General features: G+C 31.6%; 1 protein-coding gene across 1 annotated transcript; it reads right to left on the bottom strand.

Moving 5' to 3' along the window:
* Window positions 1-287: 287 nt before the first annotated feature.
* On the bottom strand, window positions 288-8,899 carry LOC18602214 (uncharacterized). The gene is made up of 4 exons (XM_007033464.3): window positions 8,386-8,899; window positions 7,796-8,261; window positions 2,242-2,360; window positions 288-1,225 (listed from the first exon to the last, which is right to left on the bottom strand). The coding sequence occupies exons 1-4, from the start codon at window positions 8,524-8,526 to the stop codon at window positions 773-775; spliced, it is 1,179 nt and encodes a 392-aa protein (XP_007033526.3). The 5' UTR covers window positions 8,527-8,899; the 3' UTR covers window positions 288-772.
* Window positions 8,900-13,435: the final 4,536 nt, after the last annotated feature.

A 13,435-nucleotide genomic window follows, 5' to 3' on the forward strand; every position in this document is an offset into this window, starting at 1 on the left:
GACAGACACGTAGGAGATGCATTTGAATAGTGGATCCACCATGAATGGCAGATCTTAGTTTACAATCTAATCACCCAAGTGCGCTGCAAATGTGGTTATCATTTGGACTGATCCGATGTTTGATTCGACACCAATTCATGGGAGCTTGCCAATGAAAAGGTGAACCCTACACTGTCCTTTGGTGGGCGCAGGCTAAACCATGTGTCCTGTTACTGCGATCAAGCAGTAGTAGTTGTAGCCATTGACCATTGTTATCCAGTCAATTTGAAGGGAAAATAAGAGGGTAATGAATAAAATTAGAATACATTGATTTCATGGGGTTTCAAGAATGCAATCCTTTCCTACAATTACATGAAACAGTAGTTATCGTGTAACCCGTTTATCACATTTCATGCCCTGGGGTTAAAAAGAATTTATCACAAACTCTCTGAACTGAAAGGAATGCTCCTCTAGAGTCTAGTCTACGTGCAGGATAAATGAAAAATGAAAGAGAAAAAGAAGACAAGAAAGCTTCATAAAGTAAACTCAAACAGAGAGTGGCGGAGACAAACAGCGCCATCGCTCAATATGATAAAAAGCAGAAAAACATATGTAATTTCCCTTTATAGGCCCCTTTTGAGGACTTCCTATTACCATGATGACCGCTGATGTTAAACATGGCAAGTGTGTTGACCAATTTACAGTTTCTATATCAAGTTGCCTATTCCTTTTCTTCTCCCCTTGGACTTCCAAGTGATTATCTCTCTCACCTCCCTCTTTTCCAGTAAAAAACCTAATCATCCCAGTCATTTTCCCAGCCATCTCTGTTTGAAGACCTAGCCGTGAGGCCATTTGCTGAGATATTTGCTACATGGCGTCCCACTGGTGATTTCACTGCCTTGTCTTCATCCCACTCATCATCCCAACCCTGGTCCCAACCTTCAGCTGTTTCTACTTCAATAGCTGCCATGGATTCTGGCAATCCCATTTCTAGCTCTTGGTAAGGTATACCATCATGCCGTCTCCTCTTCCTAAGCATACAACAAGCCCATGACCCTCCGAAAATTAGAACTGTTACAATCAAGAAGTACGCGCCATTTACTGGAGTCACCAACTTGTCATAATAAGGAAGGTTTAAGAAAAAGTTTCCTTCAGATACAAGGAGTTCCACGGGAAGCACACAATCTCCATTTCCAGCACTTAACACTAGCCGACTGCTTTCACTAACAGTCAAAGAGATATTAATCTGAAAACAAACAAGCAAATACACACATCAACTCTGGATACAAATAAGCACATGAAAAGGGATAAAAGTATTGAGCATTTACACTTTTTGGAATATTGTTCAGAGAGTGTATATCTTCATCCAATATGAACAATGCGGTATACTATTCAACCATGTAAAAGGCCGGTTAAGTGGTGTTTTCTAATATTAAATTTGGATTTGATGTGCATTTACATTCAGGTTTGGCCTAAGCACTTGTTACCTATTGGTTTTAGGTAAGATGCTTAACATGGGATCAGATCCAAAATTGTTTATCGCCTCATTTTTAGGTTCTGTGCTGATTGTTGCCCCTTATTTGTTGTTCACTTGATAGGCCTGTTTGTCTCCATTGTTCTTGTTCATCTTGGGCCTACCAATGAAGGGGACTATTAAGTGATGCTAACCCAATCAGTTGAGTAGGTTTTAATGCTCAAGTTGGAGTTTTTTTGTGCCTTTATATTTAGATTTGACCTCCACCGTTATTGCCAATTGGTCTTATAAAATATGCTTACAAGGTCCTTTGTCCAAAGCTTTTTAATCTTGATATATAATCAATTTAATCATTTGAAGTTACCAAAGGACCAAGATGTCAACCAACATACAGCAATAGAGAAATAATTTCCTTTTTATTTCCCCCTTTTTCTTTTTATACACTTAGCTCAGCAAGGATTTACTGAAAGTCCTAAAACATGGGCAGATTATAGATAATTTCTTCTCAGTACAATTTATTTTTTGGGGTACATTTCATTAAGTCCAATGGGAGTGAGGGAATATGCCAAGCCTAGTTCTTTTTTTTTTAAAATTGCCAAGCCTAGTTCTTCCTAACAGTAATCGGTTGATAACCTCATGCCAAGTTTAACAGCTCAGTAGAATCAATGAAACCTAGCTGAGACATCTCCTTTTGTTTAGATGGCTACTGACTAAACCTCAACTTCAACTTTCCAAGATTATGAAAAAAAAAAACAATGACTAAGCAGAACAGAAAGAAAAGACCTTACTCTTTCAGTTCCATGTTTTGGTACTTTAAGTCCCTTGGGTTCCTCAGAAGCACCAGCAAAATTCACTATCAATGTTCTTTCTCCCCTGTTTTGGACCAGAACAACCAATTTTTTGGACCCTGGTAAGGAAAAAGGAAATCAAATTGAATTACTTCTGCATCAGGAAATGTAAGAGATTAAGAAGTATTGATCACTATGCTAATATATGAATTCTCTATTGCCAATAATTAACATGTACATAAAAATAAGTCCACTTATTCTTCATTTCGTAGAATTAGAAAAGAAAACTTGAGAGGTTTCAAGCTCTCCGTTAAATACTGCTTAAATTTGCACATTTTCAAACTTAACATCTATACCGAGATCCATTGCTTAGCCCCAAAGAAACAAAGTAGCATCAAAAATACAACCAAGCCAGTATTGCATATGACATAAAACTCCAACCAGTATATTATTCTAGATATAAGAACAAGTGTGTTCACAAATTTGATACTCCTTCAATCCCCAAATAATAGTTCACTTCCATAACCCAAAAATTGGGAATTAGGTTAAAGGCATTTACAATCTATTGAAATTTTTTATGCCAGTTAATCCCTACATTAAGAGTAGCTGTCATTTTCTCTTCATCCATAATGGAAAAAAAGCTACAAAATGGATACTACTCTAAAATTTTCAACTAAGCACCTATCCTTTTAATGCCTTCAAATGAATCCCTAACTGATTATTTACACTCAATTAACCTATTATTTGGATGGAAAATGGTTAACTCACATGACCCAAACATTCATCGCTAGCATGAATTTTCTTTTGCCCCATGGCAACAAGGACATGGGAAAATTACCAATGCCACTAGATGATATGTCAAAACATTAAAAAGGAAAAACAAATTTTCTTTCTACATCTCTATTTCCCTTCCCCTTCTTTATTTTCCTTCCTTCCCCACTGCCAAAACCACCAACCAGATCAGAGATTGATGCTGGTTGGCATCAGATCTAACTGTGAGATGCCGAATTGGCACCAGAAGCTAGATCCAATGTACCATGGTACCGGATAAAGGTTTTCCTAGTCTCATCCCTTCCTGTCGTTATGGTGAAGACTCATCTTCTTCCTTCTTTTTCAACAGCTCACTCTCACAAGCAAACTATGCCAAATCCCACTGGAGTTCCCAATTACTCCTCAATCCCATCCTTTCTTGCTACAACTTGATGTTAAGTAACCTACACCCTCCTCAGCAATTCTTACTGGGGCCATCCCTTCTCAAAAGACAAAAGCAAATCTTGTACCAGGCATTTCAGATTACCTCTGTGACAGGCCCCAAGTATGCACTTCTTCTTTGTTTTATTATTATTATTTTTTCAATTTCTACTTTAGGTACTGAATTGACAAATTTGGAAATTGGATGATTAATGGACCCTTTTTTTTACCATTTAGCCTTGTTAAAAGTAACACCTAATAACATAAAGGTATAGTAAATAACTCATATTTAGATGTGTACAAGATTCAAGGATACCCCAAGAATGAAATTTTGTTCATTAATTGAATAATTTTGCATGGCCAAAGTTGAACAAAATGTTTAGCTGAAATGCATCCTAAGTGATGCAAAGAATGATAGTGTCAAGCAAATTCAAGATTGAATATCAAGAAAGTATGACATTTGGATCTTTATTTTTTTATTTATTTATTTTGGGCATATGAGAGAATGTTGAAGGGGAGGAGAGGGCATTTGAACCTTAAACTTCAAACCTTTAGAAAAGGGGTAGCCAAAATCTTAGCTTATTTAACCTAGAATTGTTCACAAAGAGAAGTGCTTATTTTTTTTTTTATAAAGGATAACTATGTCATAACCATTAAAGTTAAAACAAAACATCAATTTCAATCAAAAGTCATCACAAGTTAACCACTTTTGGTTTCAAAATATTTCAAATTAGGCATTCCATCCATCTCAATAATTAATTCTTCAAAACCTAAAACTTTTGACCAAGCAAGAAAAAAAAAAAACCTAAAACTTTTGAATTAATTTGCCGTCATCAAACTTGCTTACTCACAAGCTTCATTACCAAAAAAATACAATTAATTACAAATTTCATATAATGTTTCCAAACTCAAATATCTTAATTGTAAACTTGGTAATTTTATCGCTTTAATTTATCTTCTGTCAATATTTTTACAAGATTAATCTAATTTTTGGCACCAATTTGTGGTGCAAGATCCACCAACTTACAACTCAAATATCTTAATAACAGTAAAATTATCTTCACTGTGTTGATTTTGTGTTAATTGTTATTTTGAAGTTTTAATCGAGTTTTGCACACTAATTTCTGAGTGTAAGGTTAGTAGGTTACATTCGGCATGCAAGACACAAAGTACACGTTGCAAGTGTTATCATTATCATTCAGACGTAACTTAAGGAGAGATTGATGGAATACCCAAATCAAACATCTTGAGATAAAAGTTGTTGAATTATACAAACTTTAATTTAAGTGATTGAACTGCAATTTGCATCAATCTATAATTGTTTCTGTTTCAATCCTCTTTTTTATGGCATGTTTTCTCAAGCATCAAGAATATTTACGTAATTCACAAATTTTTCAGAAATTGTTCGTTTTGTAGTCCGAGTCTACATTTAGATAGTTTAAAAGATTCAGAGTTTTTCTTTTATAAGTTGTTTGAAGTCAACTTGACAGATTCCCACCTTAGATCCTCTTTCATTGTATGATAAGGATTGCTAGAGGTCTAGACATATGCATGTAACTTCTATCAAAATATGGAAAGAGAAAAAGTTCATCAAAATTCAGGAAGCTACTAAGTTTTATTCAGAAATTGTGAAAGGAACCTTAACTATAGGTGCCAAGCATTTAGGACCTTGGGTGTGAAGCTAGCAAAAAGATTTGAATGTTTTATCTCCTTTTACTTCTTTTTTAAATTTGAATTTGTTCCCGTAAACCGTATATTCTAAACCATATAAGACCACAAGGTTCTCAAAAAAGCAACAGAGCAGAGTAACACAACATAGCACTACCTAAGACTTCCCATAATGTGTGGGCCAATAGAGCAATAGAGACAAACAAAGCATAAGGCAACAACAAACAAACAGAGCAATGTAACAATTTTAAATCTGAATCATCCCAAAATAATGCTTTTAAATCCCATAATAGACATCTATCAAACATTAAAACACCACATCAATTCATCATCAAAATTCAACCTTCAGTAGATTTGGATATACGTTATAAGTCATTTTCCTAGCAATTTAATATGTGGAAATGTGATACCTGCATTTGAACACTTTCCATGGCAATCAGATTGCTATAGGTCATAGAAATGTCATTTGAAGGGTGGTGGTAACCAGACTTTTCAAAGCTAAAGGAAAGTAGCAACAAAATTTTCAGACCAAAATACAATTCCATTGCTTTCACTAGTCACCAGCTTACCATTGACTTCAGCACAACTGCCATCACCACCGTCATCTTCATCACCATATCCAGAATTGTCAAGTCTTGAAGACCCAAGAAAACATAACTCCCTTCCCACTTAAAATTCCAATCAACCCATGCATAATTTTCAGAACAGACACAAATTCATCCAAATTATATGTCACATTTGCCTGTGTTCTAAATTCAAAGGAAGAAATATGTCAAATTATGATGAAGAAGAGCTGTGGGTTTGACACACAGACTGATGCAGTACGGATGAGAAAAGCAGAAAACAGGAAAAGGATAAGAAATGGAGGGATCACAGCAGAAAACCTCATACCTAGCGGTCAATCAAGAGGGAGGAGGTGAAGGGAACTAGGAGCAGATTGAGGAGAAAAAGGTGGAGAAGGGAGGTGATAGAGAGAGATGATGGAAGAGAAAGCAGTAGAGTGAGCAAGTTTTAGAAATATTCAGCAGAATAAGGAAATTAAATGAAATATGAAATAGGAAGCCGTTTTTACAATTTCTACACACACACACACACACACACAAATAGATAGTTAGATAGATAGATAGATAAAGACTATAATTCAGCTAAAAAGCTTAAGCTAATTGTACATTCAGTTATAATTAAGATGCATTCATATGAACTTGTCTATTGCATATGTTCTCAATACAAAGCCTGTTATTGGAAATTAACCCTAGAACTGCATTATCTATATTGTTAACCAAACAGACCAATATTATTCTCCTGGAAATTTAATCTACACATTCACATGTTCACCAAAACCTTGAAAATTATATTCCTAAGAACTTAATCTGCAGCAGTCATGTGCCTAGCAATCATACATTCCCATTATTTATGTTTCCTTGTAAGGCACCAAACAACTCCTAAAACAAAAGGTACTATTCACACAATTGTTCATGGTTTGGAACTTCTTCATCCAAACTTAATCTTGCACCATACAGAAACGTTAACTTTCTGACCCTTTTTTTCTTAGTTAAGTGTAAATTTTAGCCTCCAAATCTTTCCCCTCTTTCCTAACTTATAAATCACTGTGCTTTTACATATGAATGAAAACCTCACAGCACATAGATCATCTCTAGTGGTAGAACACCTCACTGTCAAAACTAAAATAGAGAAGTACCTTACAGCAATAACTTCAAAGGGACACAGAAGGAAAAGTTACTACTGTGGCCATCCATGCTGCAGAAGATATTGTCATTTTTGTTGCTAGCTACTTAATTCAAATCCAACATGAAAGGAGAAAAGAAAAGTACAGATAAATATCTCAATTGCAAGCTCCTATTTCCCAGGTAGAAGGCCTAACAAAATTTTGTTGCCTAAGGAAAAGTGTAGATAGCCTTAGTAACAAAATGGAGGGTTTTTTCTTTTAACTTGTTTGTTCTTTAATCCTTGAATTAGTAGTTTTTTTTTCTTTTAACTTGTTTGTTCTTTAATCCTTGAATTAGTAGTTGATTTCCAAACTTTTAAATAATTACAACTGAAATAATTATTTCAGTTGTAATTCTATAAATGTTCCAGCAATTGAAAAGTTAAGACTCATTAAGCATTCCACCAATTGGCCACAACAAAATCCCTAACTTAAGAATCAACATAAATATAAGTCAGAACAAAATCCCAAAGTTAACTGACATGGGATAGCACCACTAAGTATGCAGATTTAATAATTTGTACATGGATAGCCTAGCCATGTCAATACATTGTTTCACAGCGATGGAATAGTTCACGACCCCATTTTTCAAACATTTCCACAAGTGCAACAAGCCTTATGCTCCAATTGATGGAGTCAAGAACAAATAATTAATAACAGATAGCAGTGCACATAATTATTCTACTAGGCAGCTAATACATACTGAATTCAACCACAGTAATGAATATGTGCATGCCATTTCTCTACTGGGCAGCTAATGCATATTCAATTCCACCTCAGTAATGAATATGAGCCCAATTCTCTAATAAAGGCAACAACCCCAATCATTAGCTCAATCAAAGTTCCATATACGCATTAAATCACTTTTTATTCCTTAGAATTCCATCCCACCACCCTAATAACCAATTCAAAAAAAAAAAAAGACATGAAGACCATTTTTTTTTTGAAATGAATAGCAATATAAATTACCAGTTTCAAAATCTTTAATGCAGGCACTCAAGGAGTTCCCGTCCGTGCAGCTGTTAGCGATGCCATCACACGTTTCCACAATCCCTGACTTAGAATCACTTTCATCCCCATTTGTCTTCTGCTTCTGCTTCTGCTTCTTATCCTCCTTAGTTTCAACTCCCTTCCCAGTCTCCGTACTATTTCGATTCTTTCCACTATCTATATTTTTTTTCTTCTCACTATCCTCCATTGTTTTATCATTCTGTGAATTTGAAGTAGAACTTGAATTGTTTCCACTATCTATTTCCTTTTGAGGAGGTGGACTCACCTTCTCCGGTTTATCCAATGGTTTTGGATTCTTCTTGTCATCTGGAGGTGGAGTCACAGAATCGGTTTTATTCGACAAATTGGGATCCAGTTTCGATGTACTATCCGGTTTAGGATCCGATTTCTTGGCGCCCGATAAAGGACTTGGCGACGGAGAACTCTAAAATCCCAACATTAAATAAATTTTGTTAATACTAAATTGTTGGTGGATAAAAACAAAAAGGAAAATAAAAAAATAGTAAATGATAGAGACTAATAGATAGATAGAACGGGAGAGAAATTACGGGCGGCGTTGCGGCGGTGGTGTTGTTCTTTGTTGGAGATTCATCGGCTAAGGATCGAAGCTTCCAAAACAACGAAGCATTGGAAACATCGGCGACGACTAAAAACAAGAAAATCGCTGTCGTAATTGCATTTCTGTCCATCGCCCTTAATAAAAAAACTATTGTAATAATTTTCTCTTTGTTCGTTTCCCTGTTTCTTTCTAAGATTAGGATCTGAAATGGAAAAAGTACTTTAGTAGGCGGTTGACATGAGATTCCTAGAAGCAGCAGCTCCGTTGAATAAACACATCTCCAAACAAAATTAGCAACCCCGCAAGAAGGAAAATACACTCAGTAACTAACTAGAAGGAAATCAGAAATCAAAACGGAAGAAATTCAGCATCAAAAGACGCCAAAGCTTATGTTTCACGCAATTCGGTTAAAAATCTAGAAATAAAAAGTATAATTGGAGGCGATGATGATGATTTGATGAGAAATAATAATAATAATAATATTGGAATTTTGGGATGTTTTTAATTGTTGGGTAGGGTGATTTTTTTAAGGGTTTTGAATTCGATGAAATCTAATCTCTGATTGGTCGATTCAACGCGAGTACAACTTAAGCTCACTCACTGGGTCACTCACAATTATTGTACGGTACATCTATACAGTATACGTATATATTACTTCAAGTCAGACACAACTTCGATTTAAACAAGTTTGGGTGTAGGGTAAAAGTGCATCGTCCCTTAATTGTGTTAAATCGATTTAATTCATTTCAAATATGATTAATTAATCATGTCATTATATATTCGTATAACTCATAATATGTTTATTATATGTTTATTCATGTTACGTATCATATATCTATGTTAGTATATGATTAAGATCTATTTTGACTCATAAATATTAATATTTTCATGACAATTAAAATTTATTTTTTTATTATGACAACTAACAATAAAATTACGTACTTTTAAAAAATCGATGATTAAAATTTATTGATGAATTTTATTATATTTGATAAATATTATGATATTTATAATTTTTTGTCATAAATTTAAATAATTAAATTATATTTTAATTTAATTTTTTTAATAGTATAAATAAATCATGTCATATCATATAAAATTTAACTTAACACATTTAATTAACATGTTAACCATGTCATATTGTATTATATTTTTATTAAATATATTCATGACGTAAATAAAATTTTGATAAGATTAATTAATCATATCATGTTTACCAATATAACTATTAATATTTTATATTCACATGATACAATTAATACACAAAAACACCAATTGTCAAGTCTACTAAAAGTTGTGAAACATTTTTTTTTAATTTTACTTAAATTATTTTAAAATAGAATTCCATAGTAGAAAAAAATATAATAAAGGTAAAAGTTCCATAGTCTGGCCAAATCATAATCTTATTGGTTAGATCAACTAATACATCCGAGCATTTGATTTAATGGTTAATATATATTTTTTTGCTTAAAGATTAGAGTCCACTCTTTTTTAAAAAAAAAATAAAAAAGGGTATAGATTTAGATAATTTGAACTCATGTTATGTGAAAATAATTTTGTTATTACTAAATTAGTAATCGATTACTTTTTTTAAAAAAAATAGTAGTTTTCAAAATTATTAAAAAATATATTAATTAAATGCTCAAATAAGTCTTTTAACTATAAAAATAAATCAATTGTCATTATTTTTTTATTACGTTCAATTAAATCTTTGAACTTTTATTTTGAGTTAAATAAACCCTTTCACTTATTGTTAACTAACTTCTATTAATCAATGATACAACTGGTATTTTTATACCATGTCATTTGTCACTTGACAAGTTGATGTATCATTTCGATGACATCACATTATGTGACATTAAATGTTGTTGATTAACAATTTTATATTTAACTTTTCATTCAACCACATATTTAAAAATGATTGACTTAAGGATTTTAAAAAAAATAAATAAAAAAAGCTAATTTTTTCCCTATATCTAATAGATTAAACGTTTGATTTAGGCTTAACTCAAAATTTAATTATCTTAAAGACCAAAATCCTTAAGAGACCAAAAATCCTTTAAGCCGTTCTAATCCTTCAAATAACATCGGTACTCTTACACACTTTCCATCTCAATGGCACCAAATTGCGTTGGCGACCAAGTTGAGAGATTGTTGAAGATAAAAACGTTAAATCTTCAAAACCATGTCGCCCAATGGGGTTCAACTCTCTATTCAGGATACTCATGTAATTCTTTTCTTTTCTTCCAATAATTTTCTAGTTTCTTCCTTGCAAAAAGGAAAAGCAAACATGCAGGAGATATAGTTTTCTCTGGAGATACCATTTTTTTTTTTTGAAAATTGCTCTGGAGATAGTATTTTAGTAACTTCATATTCCATTATCCTAACATTGCTTGAAGTATTCCACTAGCCAAGGATTAGAATGGCTTCAATCCGATGTAACGATTTATTTGATTTTTTATTTTTAAAATAGTTTAGTAAGTTTTGGTTTAAATTCTAATTCTAATGATTTAGTTTATTCAGGTTCAAAACGTTTACTCTATTAGATTAAGAAAGAAAGCAATTAAGTTTTTTTTTAAAAAAAATCTTAAAGTCAATTATTTTTAGATATATAGTTGGACAAAAAGGTGAACACACAATTCCTAATTAATAATATTTAAAACCATGTCATCTATCTTGTACTAGTGATATCATCAATATGACACGTCTACTTACTATGTGACAGGTGATATGGTATAAAAGTGTTAATTGTAATCAACAATTTGTGAGAAGTTTATTTGATCAAAAATAAAAATTTAGGATTTAATTAAATGTAATAAAAGAATAGAAGTTTAATTGATTTTTTTTATATAGTTTAGAGACTTATTTAAGTATTTAACCAAATATATTCAATATATTTAATTTTTCAAAATTCACGATGATTTCTGTATATATTGTTGTTTTATTTTACTGCTTTTGTAATCATAGTCGAATTATTTAAAAAACATCTACATGGTAAATTCACTATTAATAATTTTGCAAAATTATATCAATATAAGGACTCCACTTAACAAAATTCCTGACTTTATTCTGCATAATACTTTAAAATTTTTAAATAGTTTCATGATAAGCACAATATTTCATGAAATTATTATTTAAATAGTTATTATTCAAAATTGATACATTACATTTTATTCAGTTCCTTTAATAAATATAAAAAAAACTAACAATAACTTATAGTAACATTATAAGTTGTACGTAGTTTGGATCAATCTCAATAGATATTTTTATTTTATATTTTAGAATGCATTTAAATTAAGTACCAAGTTATCATAAAACTTGAAACCAAAAGGTCAGTTAAAAACCATTAATTACTCTTTTATTAATATAATGACTCCTTGACGTTGTCTTGCCCTTTGTTAGTTTTATGAATATTAGATTTTGGTACTCAGGTGAAAAGGAAAAGATTGTTGAGTTGGGAAGAAGTTGATATTGTGTTTTGTATTAAATTTTAGATGACCATCAAATTTAATTGAATTTTTAAGACATGTATTCAATTTAAAATCAATTACTTATAAATGAAGTAGTTATTATTATATTTACATGTTTAAAATATTTTCAACTTAACAGATACGAGATTTATTTTATCATTTTAAATACTTCCCTTCACGTATAGGAATCATAAAAGAGACAAGAATGGGAGAGGCAACACTTGCTTTGATATGTATGTTAAATTTTATATGAGTATTTAATTTAATTGAATTTTTAAGATGAACATCGAACTTAAAATTAATTAAGTATGTAATTGGAGTGACTTTTTTTTATATGTTCAGATTATTCATAATTTAATAAATGTGAGATTTTTTTATCATTACTTTAATATTTTGAAAGAGTAAAAATATAATTACATGTTTTTTTTAAAAAAAAATGGATGTAAAATAAAAAAAGTTTGTTTTATTAAAAATAGAAAATACAAATATGTTTAATTTTATATTGCTATTGTTATTTTATATTGACTTATAAGTAACTTCTTAAATTAGTTGCTTGATTCGTGACGTGAACTCAACTAATTACATTATATAAAATATTAATAAATATTGCTAGTATATTACTTTTACGTCTCCCAGGTCAAAGAAAAAAAAAAAGTCCCCTCCTCCACCCATGATTTGTCGCCATCCGTCATATTAAGTTATATGTGAGAAACGTCGACGGTTCAATTTGACGGTAAATCTTACCCAATTACACATTACAGATCGGCAATGTTGTTTTGTCCAATAGTCGTACTTAGGGACATCTTTTTTTTGAATAAATTAACGATAAACTGTTAGATATCTTAATATCATCCTAAAGGACTTTTATGCCATACATCATGGTAAAGTCTTTTAAAAACAAATAAATTTATAATTATATTAATTTTTTCAATATAATTAATAAATCTTAATGAATTTGTGATAATTAATTAATTTTTTTTGAAATTTATGAAATTAAATGTCGACTTATAAAATAAATTTCTCATTTTAAAATAAAATAAAAACCATTAAATTGGTAAATTGAACCAACACTTTGAAATTTTGAAATGTTTGGTGATATTTAAAGAATATTCTTCTTGATAATAAAAGTGATTAAACCATCCCATGCTGAGGGAAATGCATCAAGCTGGGTGGCTTTTCTATGTGTCACAAAATTTTGAGGCATTCAGTCCACCTGTATAAGAGAAAGAAATCCACGTAACAGGTATGCCCTAGCCACATAACACGGCTCTCTTGGCCTTAAGAATGGCATGGGCCTTTTAATTGCAAGGATAATTTTCAATAAATAGCACGATTCATCTTCCTTGCTCAGTCTAGTTAATACCAATATGTTTTGTATGTCTTTGAGATCAAATCTCTTTCTAGTGCACAGATTCCATCAGAGATGACAAGTACAGAGCATACTCAAGAATCTGAACTCATGAGAGAACTGTACTTATTTTCTCATAATAATCCCTAAGAAAGAGAGAAAAGAATTTTAGAAACTCATATTGAAAGAAACACACGATTTTATTTTTAGGGTGTTCTGTC

The sequence above is a fragment of the Theobroma cacao genome, chromosome 4, assembly GCF_053813885.1.
Source record: "Theobroma cacao isolate CCN51 chromosome 4, ASM5381388v1, whole genome shotgun sequence".
Classification (NCBI taxonomy): domain Eukaryota; kingdom Viridiplantae; phylum Streptophyta; class Magnoliopsida; order Malvales; family Malvaceae; genus Theobroma; species Theobroma cacao.